The sequence below is a fragment of the Gavialis gangeticus genome, unplaced genomic scaffold (assembly GCF_001723915.1).
Source record: "Gavialis gangeticus isolate Ggan-Ray unplaced genomic scaffold, GavGan_comp1, whole genome shotgun sequence".
Lineage (NCBI taxonomy): Eukaryota > Metazoa > Chordata > Crocodylia > Gavialidae > Gavialis > Gavialis gangeticus.
This window is the reverse complement of record NW_017729028.1, coordinates 31097895-31114335: the sequence shown is the minus strand read 5'-3', so window position 1 is coordinate 31114335 and position 16441 is coordinate 31097895. Positions and strand designations below refer to the sequence as shown.

At 43.1% G+C, this 16441-nt stretch overlaps 1 protein-coding gene across 1 annotated transcript in view; it reads left to right on the top strand.

The window, feature by feature from the left end:
- The window catches only part of KIF13B (kinesin family member 13B), a 200729-nt gene that overhangs the window by 75690 nt on the left and 108598 nt on the right, over positions 1-16441 (top strand). Inside the window, exons 6-11 of the mRNA XM_019520900.1 lie at positions 266-446; positions 878-965; positions 3774-3908; positions 6818-6930; positions 7623-7734; positions 15104-15316. Of these exons, the coding sequence (XP_019376445.1) occupies positions 266-446; positions 878-965; positions 3774-3908; positions 6818-6930; positions 7623-7734; positions 15104-15316 (842 nt within the window). The remainder of the gene's footprint in view (positions 1-265; positions 447-877; positions 966-3773; positions 3909-6817; positions 6931-7622; positions 7735-15103; positions 15317-16441) is intronic.

Sequence of the window (16441 nt, the reverse complement as noted above, 5' to 3'; positions counted from 1 at the left end):
AGGTGTCTTAAATGATGCCCTTGAGAAGACTGCATCTCTGTGATAAGTCCTTTTAGTTTAGAGTAACCTTTTGTGTTATCTTTTTTAGTGTAATTTTTTTTTCTTGTATGGAGGCCTTCCCTTTAATTGATTGGTGTATTGGACCCTTTACATAGATTTGGCATAAAGATCTTTCACTAAAAAGTTCAAAGTAATTCTCCTTCCCACCCAAAAATCCCAAGTAGCACTGTTGTTAAAAACTCTAACTGTTGCTTCAAAAATACAGGATCTGGAAAATCATACACGATGATGGGTACTGCTGACCAGCCTGGATTAATCCCTCGGCTCTGCAGCGGACTCTTTGAAAGGGCACAGAAGGAGGAAAATGAAGAACAGAGTTTCAAGGTGGAAGTGTCTTACATGGAAATTTACAATGAGAAAGTTCGAGATCTCCTTGACCCCAAAGGGTAAGCCATGTGCATGTGACAAACTCCAGCTCACAGATAGTATAATACTCTCATTTTCATGAGCTAAGACTTTATGCATAATGTGCTCACGGGCTACCTTTCAGCTGTCCTAGCAGAATGCAAGGCTTATCTTTCCAGCAGGTTGTTGTAGTGTTCCTGAGCTCCCCAACCCAGGAGTTGCTCTGTTTAAAGACCCAATTTAAACCAAATATACCTGGATGCTGAAATTTGTTTTTATGATGTGAGAATTGTGGGATTGTCAACATTAGCACATCAGATGAGCATGTGCATCTTTTCATGTTATATACTAACTTTCTGCTTTGTACTGTAGCTACAAAATCTCATCCTATGCATTTGAAACCTGCTAGAGTTTTTAGTAGAACCACATTTGTCTTTATTGTACTTAACTGGATAATTTTTTATTTTAACAGAAGTCGGCAGTCACTGAAAGTGAGAGAACATAATGTCTTTGGTCCCTATGTCGATGGGCTTTCTAAACTGGCTGTTGCTAGCTACAAGGTAAGACACGATTGTAGGGAAGGAATATGCTTAAAATTGAAATTCTTGCTGCCGTTGCTCAAGGAAGTGAAGGTAACTTTTATATTGTGTCTGTGGAGTTTTAAGAGAGGCTGTAGAGATTAGGAAAAGATATGCTTTAAGACATCCCCGTAGGGAGTTTTAAATGTGTGAGAACTACCCTGTATCATCAGCATTATTTTAAAAATAGTAGAGGGTACAGAAAACTTAAAGAACTGGGTTTAATCGTTCTTTTTTGCTTATACTAACCCCTAGCAGTAGTAACCTAGGGCCAGATGCAAATTTTTCTTGGAGGCATCCAAGTTTCAAAGCTAATAGAGGTCAAACTCTTTCCACTGGCAGCAAAATTCCTTAAGCATTTAAATTAACCTCTGTTTGGGCTTGAAAAGTTCCCGAGAGAACTTGTGCGCAGACATACACATGCATGCACACTCAGTCTATATCATGTGCTTATGCACCAAACGCCCACCCAATCTCCATTGCAATGCAAACAGGCTAGCAATTTTTAAAGTTCACCTAAATCCTTAATCTTTTAGGATTTTCTGCAGAATGTGCCCAATACCTGATTGGCACTGACAGCATAAACGCAGACCCCCACAATCACACTCAGACGTGGGTCAGGTGATGCATGGTAGGCTTTTAATCGGATCATTTGTTTGGGAAGCAAGACTGGGGTTCTTAGGCCTTCCTGAGCCTGAGGGGACTAAAACTTATTTCTTTCACCTCCCAGAAGAGTGCACTAAGCCCTAGACCCATGGGTCTCAACCTTTTTAGACTCAAGGCACTCCTTGTTAAACTCAAGGCAGCCTCAGAAAAAGCTAACTCTTAGCTTTCATTGACTGCAGAAAAATTATCAAGCAATTCTTCTGTTGCGAAGACCTCAGAAAGACTGCCACAGGTCAGAAGTTTTCTGACACTACGGATTCCTATTTGAAATACCCAGGTTTATCTTGCAAGCCATTTGTTAGGTGTTTGTATACCTAGCATTACTAATATGCCGTAGCACCCTCATTGAGAACCACTGCACTAGGGTGAGGTGAGTTGTCCCCTCCATGCCTCCTGTGGAAACTAGACCACTTGGTAGTCAAGAGTACAAAAGCCAAGAGACCTGAAAGAGAACAAGCAAGAGGGAGAATAACTGCAGCTAATGAAGAGGAAACTTTAGGGAGGAAGGAAACGGGTTCTGGCCCTTGCGCCCTGGGTGATAGCAGGAACCAGAAACCAGTCCTCTCACCTCCTGAGGGAGTATCCTTGTCACTGAACTGCAGACCCAAGCTTCCTCATACTGCTGTCTTTCTGGCCCCATGACTTATGTCTTCTTGGCTGCCCAATGCTTTGCTTCCAGCAGGAAGAGTTGGGATGGGTGGGGAGGACACACAAGCTAGCCAGTTATCTGCTGGGTTGGGTATTTTCTTTGGAAGTGGGAGAGGTGGACCTGAATCCCTGAGGGGGTCCTGCAGCCCAGTTCCCCAGCTCGTGGGTGGATGCTCTAATTACTGGACTCTTGAGTATATTCAAGAATGGAAATCACTATGGGTACTGAAGGATCATTTTGGGATCCAGAATGAATTAAGACAACAGAGGTCCCTAATTTTCGGCTCAGAATTGGTGTCCAAAGGGAGGCAGAGTTCAGACACGCCCCTGTGCCCTACCGTTTCATGTAGCTTGCTATAGATACCTAATAAGTGTCTAAATGCCATGAGGCAATCAGGACTCATAGTAGTGATGGTATCTTTTATTAGGCCAACAAGATTTTTGCAAAAAGATGTCTTTAATTGAAAGCTTTCGGGCACAAACACCCTTCATCAGGTATTGGAGAAAAGATTGTAAAAGTTCTCCTGGGTAGAAATGAAAGTTCATATTTCATAGGATTTCACAGAGGCGTCAATAGATGGAAAACTCGTCTGGGCAGTCAGTTCATAGCTGGTATGAAGCCTCTCACCTCCTGTGAGGATCTGTGATGATGCAGAGTACCTTGAAACAAAAGCAGGAGCAGGATCTCTGGTTTCAGGTGGTCACAGTTGCTTCCTGCTTGGGAAAATATAAAGATTTCATTTTAAAAAATCAGCTAAAAATTCAATCTTGTAAATCTATGATAAATTTTATAAATCTATGATAAATGCTATGAGTCTGCCTTTGAAGGTGGTCTCCTGTGTTCACTAACTGTAGAAATCCTAGGTCTCTAAGCTTGTCAATCTTGGATCAAGTTCCTTGGGCAAGATGCTTATTTTTCGGCCTTGCAGCTCTGAAGTGGAGGTCTTTCCAAGAGCTGCTTGCATCTGGTCTCTTGAATGAGTGAACGAGAGCTGCTTGGTGGTGCAGCATGGTGTTGAGGAAAGTTTGTGTAATGCAAACGGGGGAGAAAGTAGAGGCTGAAATTCTGCAGTATTTTACAAATGAATTGTTGTTTTAGTTTCATAGTTAGTAGGGTCGGAAGGGACCTGAGCAGATCACCAAGTCCAACCCCTTTGCTTTTCTAAGCTATTGCTCTGTGCAGCCAGTCAAACCAAAGAATAAAAAGAATGAAGCCTCCTTCCCCTGTTCCCCTTTCCCAATCAAAGTAAAAGTTCTGGATAGTATACACAGCAGTGGCATTGCTTAAATTAATTAGGCGAGTTGTTGTCAGTTATCCTTAAATTATAGTAATAAGATATTGTGACATTATTTTTAGAGGCTAAAAACATTCAAACCAGTGTGAAATCTGCATTTATTGTACTTATCAATTTGTTATATTATTAAAATTGTTAATGAGATCACAAATGAGTAAAGGCTGCAAAAACTTTTATTTAGGACATAGAGTCGCTGATGTCTGAGGGTAACAAATCCCGGACAGTAGCTGCCACCAACATGAATGAGGAGAGCAGTCGGTCCCATGCAGTCTTCAAGATCACGCTCACACACACCCTGTATGATGTGCAATCAGGGGTAAGTAACAGCAAGTCTCCTGTGGTCGAACAGATTCTAATCTGCTTCTACACACATGTGATGAAACCAAGCTTTTAAAGACACTATGATAAGCAAGTGAGCCTGAAGTCTGCCATATACTGATATAATGACTGCACACCCGAAGTCATAGCAGACTTGGTGAGGATCCATCTCTCAGTCATCGTATCTGAAACCACAAAACATTTATTATTAAAGCAAGAGCTTGCAATCAATTTGGAGGCCAGGTGGAAGAAAACAGCATCTGACATTTAGAGGCAAAAATAGAGGTTTGGGGAAAAATGTGTGAATAGACAACTGGCTCTCCTTGTTGAGAGAATATTTCTTGAAAGCAGGCTACAAAACGAATAAATCTTTGGGCATCTGTACAACTTCCTCATTGCAGCTTTTTTCCAGAAATATTTTCAAATGTATTGCTGAAAGTGTTACAATACACTTCTGTCTTTATTAAATATTTATAAACATTTGAGAAATGTGAAAGTGGTATTTTTCTTGAACAGGTGTGTTTTTCCTCCAATTCTGCCTGCCTTTTTTTGGTGGGAAACGTGTACTTTTCCATTTGACTTTCTCTAAACCTGCAAGAAAACTCTCTACCTAAACCAGCTAGTTTTAATATGTTAAGTTATGCTGGACTCTTCTACTGTTAGTCCTCTAGGGAGCCTGTGGCTTTTCTAAAGGCAAAGTTGAAAATGATTCACGTACCAATTTTCATTCCTCTGGCCCAGATAAAAACCATCAAACCCTCCCACCCTTGCTAGTTTAATATAGTGAAGGGTAAAAGTTGAAATGCCTGTTTTTAAGAGGCCCAGAGGTGGTTATTTTTGTTTAGCCTGAAGCCAGACAGAAGGTAGAGCAGGGTGGCACCTTAGAGGCTAACTCATTCAGAGAGGCACGGACTTTCATAGGCAACACCCTTCTTCATCAGATGCCAGCATGAGACACCCTCCTGCATACAGATCCCAACATCGTCAGCATCTGCCCCCATTCCCTAGATGCCTTCTTTGCCTCCTGGTCATCTTCCCCAGACCTGAAATCTGTATCTCTGCCCGGCCCCCCTGACGAATTCTCTTCTCCCACGTCAGTACAGTTGCTGTCCCTCTCTCTGCCCCCTCTGATTCCACAACATCAATTCTTCCCCCAACAGGATCTCCAGTTCCTCCCTCAGTTTTAAGTTTGATCCCTCAGCACATTCCCCCTGCACCAATTATTGTGCATTTCCCCTGTCGCCTCAACATCTTTTCTCTTCCACATCTTGGACCCATTATGGTTTGGATGGGATGATCTTGGCTCAGGCAAGGGGTTGGACTAGATGACCTCTGGAGGTCCCTTCTGGCCCACTGCCCAATGATTCTCTGTGATTGATAACCAGTTTGTTTCCCAGCTGCCAAAATCCTTTCTGTCCCTCCCATTCTCCTCTTCTACTTCCTTCCTCCTTGCGCACCCTAGGAGGGGGTGGGTCATCAATCCCACTTGGCCCATTTCCTTGAAGTGGGGTGCAGCTTTCAGTGGCCTTTCTGCTTGGGGTCCAGCATACTAACACCCTTGGGCAGGCTGATGCACATCTCCTCCACGCCATGAGTTACCCCACTCAGCTGAAGCACAAGCAGAGATCATACCGACACAAAAGGGGAAGGTGTCAAGTTGGACAACTGCAAGCTTCAGACCCCAAAAGTAGCATTATCTCTGTTGGGGTTTGGTACTTATGCATCCTCTCCCTCCCTCTGGGGTCTCCTGTACAGAGTGAGGCTTCCTACAGGGTGAGCCTATCCCAAGGAGGCAACAAATCTGTGTTGAGATTGGCCGGCAGGAGGGTGTTTTAAGCTAGCATCTGGCGAAGTAGGCTGTTGCCTACAAAAGCTCATGCCTCTGAACTGGCTGGTCTCTTAAGATACCAGCCAACCTGCCTTGCCTTTTATTTTTTAAGAAGGTCTGCGGAAGAGATGTGGAAAACACTACTGTTATCTTTGGTGTTAACCTCTGTCCTTTTTAAAGTATTAAATTCTAACACACATCTTATCTTATTCAGTCTCATCTTCAAAGAGCGATGCATCCTGAGTACACGGCAAGGTTAGGATTTAGGAGTCTGTAGAACCTCTGAAAAAGAAATCCATTTTCGAGTTTAAACAAGACAGAGGTATCAGATTGAGCATCCGGGTCTGTTACTCCTGGGACACTGCATATGGGTTCCCTCCACTACCACCCTTCTTACTTTACACCTGACTGATATTGGTTTTTTCCCCCTTTTTCTGGTACCTTCAGCCAGTGAATGGGTTGCACTCTTGGAGTTCCTGGTGTATCCTTTATTATCATTTTAGTTGCTGCCTTGAAAACAATAGGATTGATTCAGAACACTGTGCTTGTGTTATGCATTTGTTTGTAATTTTTCAAACTTGTTGGATAGGAGGCCTAAAGTAACGAACGCAACCTAGGCCACGTCTACACATGCGCATTTACTGCGCAGTAACCAAAATTACTGTGTAATGCAGGTGAGCATCTACATGCGCACGCCTGTACTGCACAGTCAATATGGTGACTTACGCCAACTTGAGCATAAATTTTGATACCTGCATCATGCAGGTATTAAATTTATGCCCAATTAGTTACTGCACAGTAATGCATGTGTGGACACTTCACTGCACAGTAACACTGTGTATGTGGACTGACGTGGGATTAACTTTATTCCCGAATCAGTCCACACACAGAATTAATGTGCTTTAGCACCTGCATGTGTAGACACCGGCCTATTCCCACTTAATGTGCAGTAAATTTAAGCCAGTTTAAATGCACGTGTAGACACGCCCCTACATTCTTATTAGAAGCCTTGATCAATTATAGAACTTCACGGTGAGTCACTGTTTTTAATAGTAACTTTTGTCCTGTGATTTCCTCAGACATCAGGTGAGAAGGTGGGCAAGCTGAGTCTGGTGGACTTGGCAGGCAGTGAAAGAGCAACTAAGACGGGAGCTGCAGGTGACAGGCTGAAGGAAGGAAGCAACATTAACAAGTAAGGCTGTTGGTAACATTTCCCCTTCCCTCCTCAATTGTCTCGTTAATATAGCCATAAAAGAAATAGGTATGACAAACCTCTGACCCATGGTTAACCCAATGAGATTTCTGTAAAGTACTCGTGACCAGGGGGTTCCTTCTCTGGCTTTTCCCCCTTCCCCCTACAAAAAAAAAAAAAATTGTCTTCCATATTTTAGTATGATCTATACACATGCTATGTTTTTAATGTTTTGCTTATGTTTCCTCCAACGATTGTCATCTAATGTTTGTAAAGGCCAAAAAATGATACTTGGATAAGAATATAGCTTGTACCCAAAGAGAATAGTCTGAATAGAGGTGGTGCTGGCTAATTTTTTTTACAGCTGTTTTTCTGCCTGACCCTGCACGTCTGTACTTCCATTCATGGGAAATCCTTAAGCAGAGCCGATAATTTTGCCCAAATGATGTGGGTATATTGGGGACTGAAGCAGCTGTCATTTGGGCAGGGGGACCACATACTACATTTGGGTAGTTGCTAATAGGGTAGATACCAATGAAATGATAATTCTTCCAAGCTAAAAAATCATTTGACTGCTGAAATAACATTGGCACAGACTGGGCAGCATTTGAGTGTTTGTGGAAGCCCAGTTTAAAAATCCACTCTCGATGCAGATCTTTCCCATTCTTAATGGCCGGTCACTCTTCCTGCAGGTCCCTCACAACCCTTGGGCTTGTGATTTCTGCCCTAGCTGATCAAGCTGCTGGGAAGAACAAGAACAAATTTGTTCCCTATCGCGATTCTGTGCTCACTTGGTTACTTAAAGTAAGTAACGTCCTTGTATGTATCTGGTATGAGAGGAAGGGGCTGAGGGTGGGGGGTGGGACAAGAGCGGGATAAATTTTCCTTCAAAGCAATTAAAATACCATTATTCTGTAATCCTAATTTTGGTCTGTAGTTTATATGAAGCAGCCTTGTGTATGAAGGATTAGCTGAGTCTAGTCCTCCCAGACCAAATACATTCTTTTGCCTGCCCTGATTAAGATTAACCCTGTGATGGACAAAGGCATAAAGCAGGGTTGTCCAGCTGGGGCTCCACAGGATGCATCTGAGCTGTGAAGGGTTAAAGTGCAGCCTGTGGTCTCCCATGGGTCTGCCACCCTGGAGTCTCTGGGGAGGGAAGCCTGGCAGAAGAGGGCTGGTAAGCTCTCTGCCCAAGCAGGGGGAGGGAGGGGCAGGGTCTTACCTGCATGGCAGTGGGGGCAAAGTTGAGAACCCATCCATTCAACAACAGGAGGGCTTGTGCTGCTTGCCTGGCAGCAGCAGGGTTGAAAGGGAGCTTGGCTCACCTGCATGGCACCAGGGCACTTGTGTGGGGGACAGGGCTCACATCACTTGTAGTGAGAGGGGGCATAGGGGCCGCACACTCGAGCATGCACCTGGGGCCCTCAACCAGTGAGGTGTGCAGCCTTCCTGCCCTCTGAAACTGGACAGCTTTGGCATAAAGCATATTTTAAGACAAACTAATAAATATTTCAGCCTTTTTTAAAAAAATTTTTAGTCCATTCCCTAATTGCTGCTCAGAGGGCCCGGAGACTGATTTAACTTGGCGATCTCCTTGTTATGTAACTTAAATTTATACAGTGTCCTGGGTGACATGGTTAACTTCAGAGATTTTGAATAAGATGATTATCCCTTTGCTTGAACTCAACAAGGCTGTAATGACAAAGCACTTTCTAACCAGATTCGAGGGATGGGGTCAGAGGCGGTCATAGACTTGCCCTCCTGTGAAACTAGCAGTTCTGCAATCAGTTAATACTGCAAAAGTGTCTGCAGTGAAGATGGTGTAAAAAAAAAATGGAACTGGCTCTAGGAGGACTTTAAGTGAAGGCCAGTGAGGTGTAAAGGGAAACTTGAGATGGCAGGCTTCTGCAAGCCAGCTCCCACGTACGTCCAAAAAGAATCACGGGCCTTTAGTTTTCTGTGGGTGTGTCTACAGGTGAATTTGCATGCACCTGAGCTAAATACACCTTAATCTAAGGTGCATTAAGGTGATTCAAGTGCACGTCTACATGTGCATGCCTTAAGTTGCCTTAATGCAGCTTGCTGGGTGAATGTGTTGGCAGCCTGCCCTGGGCTGCACCCTGGACAGCCCCCCAGAGCCCACGATAGCATAGCTGGACAGTGCAGCCCAGTGGCAACCGAGGGGATGAGAGCCTCCAGTCCCCCTGGCGATCGGCCTTGTTGATGTACACAGCATTAAGGTTCCTACACTTCCCTTAAGGTGCCTTAACTATTTGTGCCTAAATTTTATACCTGCATTATGGAGGTATCAAATTTAGATGCAATTAGCCTAAAATTGCCATTTTTAAGGCGCATTAAGGGTGCACATTTGTAGACCCACACCCTTAGTGCACCTTAAACATGGTCATTTTAGGCTAATCATATTTAAAAGAGGAACGTGTAGATACACTGTATTTGTAGCCTCTACCACCTCTTGCCACAGGTTGTAAAAGCATGACAAGCTTGTGTTTGCCCAAATATTTCATGTTGGGCTGAGAGCTGAGGACAGTGTGAACATCCTCTTCCCTCTTCATTTTTTATTCTCTGAACAAGCCACTGTTAGATGAAGAGCAAGTGTGAAGGATGCCATTTAAAAGTCAGTCAATTGATTATCTTACTTATAGTGAGAGAGATCTTTTAAATCCTTTTATAGTTTTACCTGCTACAGACTGACTGATTGACTGGGTATTGGAGTTAGTTGGATTATAGAGCTTCACACCCCAAAGATGCATCAGGACTCAAGTTTTATTTTGTGATGTTTGTAATTACCTGGTTTTCACAGAGATTGCAAATGTTAAAATATATCACAATTAAGTTGGTTCAAACCTTGGTAAATTATCTCTTTCTCCCTTACTCCCTTTTTCTGTCAAAGGGTGATTTTGCTGCTTGTTGGTACAAAAATGTAAGCTGGAAAAGGAAACAGATTTTTTTACCGTGAGTCATTTTAGTTAGCCCTCTTACCTGGCGATTGCTGAGATTAAACTCTGGCCTTTGCAGGACTGCATTCTGCCTCATCACCCGCGCAACATTTCTAGTGAGCTCTTTAAACTTATTTGAATCGTACTTTCCTATAATTTGTTCGCAAATATGAAAACTTGAGCTGCAGGATAGAGAGATACTTGAAATTTTCCCATAGGGAAATTTTCAAAGTTGACCTTTATCGCAGTTGATTTACCTATTGGGCTAAACGCAGAAGCAAGATGAAAGGTCAAATGCTGTACCCCATTTGACATGTCAAGTCCTGCCTTTCTCAGGCTTGAATAATGAATCTTCCAGCAATACTGCCTCATCAGTGAACTGATACTAAATCCCAAACATTACAGTGGTGCGGGTTGTAGAGAAGAAGCTGAATAGATTAGCAGAAGTGGTGCATTTTGTTTTTCTGGCTGGATAGCGAATCCCTTTTCACTGTGCAACTTCCTGGAAAGCTTTTTAGTAACATGGAAATGTATTCTTGTGTATGTAATTACTGTCGTGATACAAGTACACTCTGCCTTTGCACACCATTGTGGTCAGCTACGTTTAGAGTGTCCTTCAGTTTTCTGCAGTAATGAGTGCAGTTGTAACGGAGTCTGAAGAAGCAGAAGTGGAAACCTTTGTGCAGGGTTTCCCACGTTGTTGTTGGGATTAGTTATGGCGATTTAGTTTCTAAACAAAATCCAGCGAGCAGCCTGAGATTCATGTTTAGCACCTGCCTGATCCATTGTAGCAAAGATGACAATGGCATGCACAGAACGCACTTTGGCTCAGAAACAGAAGCCCACTTTTTGTTCTGCCCTGTTCCGAGTAAATGCCCTTTGTCCTGTTAACATTCAGCCACGTTCAAATCCAGATACGGGCTTAATTTTACAAACAAGCTCATTTAAGCGCAACTTCATTAAAGGGGGTGAAGTTCTCAATGGATCCTAGTAAGAGCATTTCTTAGAAATACAATTAAAGCTCAAGAAATGAAGCAGGATTGTTATAAAAGCCCACAATTGGAAACTTTAGACAGTTCACATTTTCCTTTTCATTATAACACAAAAGGAAAGACTATTCTTTAGTACTGAGGGAGCACCCGTTTTGCCATTTTACTTGTATATTGCCTATATACTTTTTATATTTGAAAACTATTGTCTTTTCTTACTGTGCTGTTTTTAAGCCCATTAGCCCAGCGGTTCTCAACCTTTTTGGTTCCAGGACCTGTTTGTAAACATCAATGGCCAGTCCTAACCCATTGCCTTTCACTCCCAACCCACTGCCCTCCACCCCCAGGTCCCAGTCCCCCAGTCTATGGGGTACTGGTGCCCCAAGCAGCCCCTCGCATGCTGGAGCTCTGCCAGCCTGCAAGGGAAAAGCCACAGTTCCCCATGTTTTTCTTCTTTAAACAAGAATCCTTTTTAAAGTTCATTCTCCACCCTTTCATATATTTTTGCAACCCACTTTTGGGTCGTGAGCCACGGGTTGAGAATCGCTGCTCTAGACTCAAGCCAGGGCCGTCCTTTCCCTCTTTTGGAGAAGCGCGTTGTGGAGTCTACTGTAAATAGATGGCGAGAGTTGGGGCTTCTGGGTTTTCTTCCCAGGTGTGCGGGTTTGGGCCAGCTCATTTAATATTCCAGTGCTCATTGTCCACTTTCTGCAACCGGCACAGCAACATCCATTCATGTTAAATGTTATAGGGATGTTTTCAGCTGGCTTCGGAAGTTTTTAGTAACTCCTTTTGCTGCAAAGAAGGCATTCAAATTCACCCTAGTGGAAAATCTTGCCGTTCGTGTTAAGAACATACTTGAAGATCCTGGGAGGGAGAGTGTCGGGGCGCAGTCTTGTTCCTAGTGAAAGGAGGAACGTGCAGTAGTGAATTTGCTCAGAAAAGGCAACCCGTTCGCTGATGAACTCCTGAGGGTTTTCGCTGCTTTTTTTTTTTTTGTCGATGACATTATTGCATGTCCCGGGCTTCGCTTCTCCGTCCTTTTGGGGTTTTTGGGCAGGGGGCGGTTTATTTTATTTTATTTTAATTCACTTTACTCTGTGGAACAACAATTATATCATGAAGTATTTTCTAGTACCACTGGCTTGTTGGGAATCTCTAAATCTTCACATTCCAATAATCTTGGTGCCAATGCAGACTTTAGTCATCTTCTTTTCCCCTTCTCCCTATGCAGTTATATCCATCCTTCTTCTACCTGGATCACACACTAAGATCAACCTTTGCAGATGGATTTATAAATCCATTCTGTGAGTCTAGCTCCCCATTCGCTCTTCCTGCTTTGCCTGAGAAGAGCCAGGGGACTTGCACAATAAAGAATTGCACATAAAACTGAATGGGATGGCCTGGAACTGGGCCTGGACAGGCAACACAGTGATGGAGGTACTTTAGAAAATTAATAATGGGTGGGTTGTGAACCATGCTGTGCCACTGTAACAGCCTATAGAGGAGAGCTCCAATTCAGCTGATGGATTAATTAACCTTATTTTAAAGCTAATTGGTTCAGTAGGCAGACATTCCCAAAGTGCAGACCATGAAGACTTTCTATGGAGCTTAAAAAGTGCCTGGATTTTCCTTGTTAAACTGAAGCAGACACACAACACTGCCAACCCTCGCTGAGCGTGATTTCTAATTTCTGAAAGCTGGTATAGCCGTTCTAGAAACGGGTGGGCGGGGGAAGAGGACACTGAATAGGGGAGACGTGCTTCTTGGGTTTCCTATGCTCTCAAGTCATTGCAGTGTCAGTACATGCTTGCTTTACTGCAGCCTTCTTGCAAGGCAAAGTGATTTGCAAAGAAAGCAGTAACAGCTTTTCAGGCACACAGGAAGGAAGAGATAAAGATAATGCATTCCTATAGGCTGGTGGGTTTTTATTCTTCATGCCTAGAAGCCTAGGCCTGAACCTCCGGATGCCGCTGTACTTCGTGCCATATAAACATTGAATTAGAAAAAAAATCTCCACCCCAAAAATCTTACAATGTAAGAGCAAGACAAATGGAGGCAGGCAGAGCATAAGGAAACACAGAAATAACATTGGTAAACACAAAAGAGGCTGGTTTCAGCACACAACAGGTTTTTGAAGTTATCAGAGCAAAAAAGCATTTGAATGGGAGATGTGAATGAAAACTTAAATGAACATTATTATGCAACTTTAACAGCAATATTTATAAATGAAATCAGTAGACAAATTGGTAATAGAGACATTGTTTCCATGATGCCTAGACTTCACAGGTAATTTTAAACTTACAGAGTTGTGTGGGAATTTTTCACTGGAAAATCATTCTGAAGGAAAGGAAAGTTTCTGCAAATTCTGCAATTTTCCACCCAAATCAAAATATTTCCTTCCATGGTTTGACAAAAATATGTTTTTGAACGTATCAAAAACATTGCGTTTTAGGTCATTTTTACAAAATGTTGCGTTTCATTTTCTTATTGACTGATTGCCTCACTGGACTATACACTTCTGTTCAGTTTGGGGGCTCCTGGTGTGTTTGTTGGGAGAATTGGTCATTTCAAGTACTAGAACTTCAGCTTCATGTTCAAAATAAAACTGAGCCCAAAATCGCAGGATGGCATTTCCAAGTATAAATTTAAAACGGTATTAATTGCTTTGAAATAGAATGATCTTTCTTAATTACTACAACTTTAAAATACAATTTTTTTAAAAAAATAGTGGACAGTCTTGGGCTGGCAAAGGATTGGATGGGCGATCAGACCTAGTGGGTTGCCTTCATGCTTAATCTGTGTTATCCTGGAAGAAAGGCTTAGATTTAAAACCAGCAAAACAGCCACTGAATCCTCCAAGCAATTTATGAACAAATCTGAAAACTACTAAGCAGCCCGTTCTCAGTGGTGGGGTGTTACGGGAAACTTAGGGCTGCAGTAACCAAGGTAGTTACAGCTCAGGGAGCATAACGTCCCCTTTCTCCCCTTCTTTTTTAGACATTTCTTCCCGGTCTTGCTGGTAGGGGGTGGAGTCCAATTAAGGAGAAGGTCACTGTGCAAAAAAGTTTAAGATCCATTGTCCCAAACAATTTTTTCATTTGATACAGAGAATAGGGATCTCCAAGTCTAGTAACAGCAGCCCCTTTTTAAAGAGAGATCCACTCCCCCCAGTACATTTTTTTGAATAGTTACTATTTTTTCTTTTGAAGACATTTTTCCCCCCCCGATGTGTGTTTAAACAAGAGTTGATTCAATCTTGACTGTAGCTAATTAAAACTATGGCTGGCTGGCTTTTTTAAAAAAAAGGAAAAGTCTTACAGTGTGCTTTCTTAAAAATGCATAACAATTGGAAAAGTGTCAGGATTAACTGGTATAAACTTCTTCTGACTAACTTGCACAGTACAGCTTGTGTGGGGTATCGGTGCCTCTTTGTAAAACGGTCCCAGATGGACCTCGCTGGTGTGCAGGTGTCCCCGTGAGATTGCCAGGAAGGTTACCGTTACTTTCTAAAAATGTGAATTTAGTCCTTGTAGCTAGCCTGTTCATTAATGTGGAGGGATGGGCAGAGCCCCTGAAAACGGCTCATTCAGATGACGAATGAATCCCACTGAGGCTGGACATCAGCCTGGCAGCTCTGGAGACTGAAGTTCTCTGTCTCACCCAGTGAAATACAAAATAGACAAGAAAAAGGCACATTTCTCTTCGCTCAGAAGGGACTGTTAAGGACAAGAAAAGTGTTCAGTAATGCTGTAGCCTGCCATCTGAGACTAAAAGTGGTTGGCAATTGCTGCAAGCCTGGTATTTCCTAAATATCCTCAACAGGATTGCCTCGTGAGATGAGGTAGGGATATATGCGTGTGCATGCATTCCTGTTTCCATCCTTTGATTGCTGCTCTCTGTTGCAATCTGGAAAACCTGGACCAGAGAAGGAGTATTCATAACAGCAGGGAATTGATTGTTTATGGGAGACTTTTAAAAAATTTTCTTACAAGAAACACTTGGACTTTCCTGTGTTGGGAAGGTGGTATGCAGATGGATTCATGCCACATGGGCCAAACAGCCTTTTGATACAACCAGTTTTAGTTGCTACCCGAGTAGACTGGATTTGAATGGGAGAAGCTGGGGTGAACGATTCTGGGTCCTGGTGATCTCAAGGAGTCCAAACTGTTGTTATTCACTATGCAAGTACATTGAATTTTTACATCCTCCGCCTTTTCACAGGACAGCCTTGGTGGTAATAGCAAGACCGCCATGGTAGCGACCGTCAGCCCAGCAGCAGATAATTACGATGAGACACTGTCCACGCTGAGATACGCAGATCGGGCCAAAAACATCATTAACCATGCCGTGGTCAACGAAGATCCAAACGCCCGCATCATCCGGGAGCTCAGGGAGGAGGTGGAGAAACTCCGGGAGCAGCTCACCAAGGCAGAGGTACAGCTAACACGTAGTAGTCGTAACCAGCCGCTTGCTGCACGCTGCTGAAATGCTGTATAGCTGCTCGTCAGATCTCTCTTTAATTTTTATTTTTTTTTTTTTTTTTTTTTTTTTTGGTCCGGGCTTGAAAAATTAGCATCTGTAAGGAATTATTAGCTCATTATCTCCTGAGAAAAATTGCAGGTTAAGGAATTATCTTTCATTTCTCTTCACCTTATCTTTTTTCTCCTCTTTTTTTGCATGCAGCTCTTTCTGAATAGTCGAGTAGTAACAAAGGCACACGTGTCTTTGTGCGTCTTTGTGAGGTCACCTTATTAGATCTGAGCTTACAGATCAAGAAGGAAGGCAGATGTACAGACATATGAAGGCCTCTGCTGTCTAGAGGTGGGGCTTTCTCTAACCACGCAGGAGTTCAGCGCCTTTGCAGCATTGCAAGACGTAAATACATCTGGTGAACTTCTACTTGCCTCCCAGTTTTAAAATCTTTTAACAGTATTTTGTGGTAAATCATTTTCATCCTTCCAGCATTGCAGACGGGGTATTCATGGTAAATCTGGGCATCCTTCTGAGCTGCAGCATGGGGGAGCCTGGTTTAATGTTTAAAGAACGAGGCCAAGATCGAGGGTAGATCTGGGTCCCGTTCCAGGTTTGCTATGAGAGTTGCTGCGATTATGACTTCAACCCAGTTATTTCTGTTTGCCACTGCAAAATGGAGGTATTGCTGCTTTCCTCACAGGGGCTCACTGCCTGAGGTTTTTAGAAATGACTGGTGTTGTCCAGGTGCCTCATTTTTGAACAGTTGAGCATGCTGAATGTGCGTGATATTGGCTCCCTTAAGGTGTCTCAAGTTAGACACCCAGAAGTCAGTAGTCCCTCTGAAAACCACAACAATTTTTCAAGTGTTTTAAGAATTGTAAGTACTGGGTGTTTACTCTACAGTTTTGTCTTGATTTTATCTTTAGCTGATGGTTGATAGAGAGGGATTAATGCCAAAGTTGTGGAAGCTAGTTCTCTAGAGCAAGGGTGGGCAAGGATTTTGGCTGGAGGGCCGCTCAATGAGTTTTGGTGAGCTAGCAAGGGCCACAAGGGTAGTCCCACCCCTTGACTGGTGCCCCCCCCCCC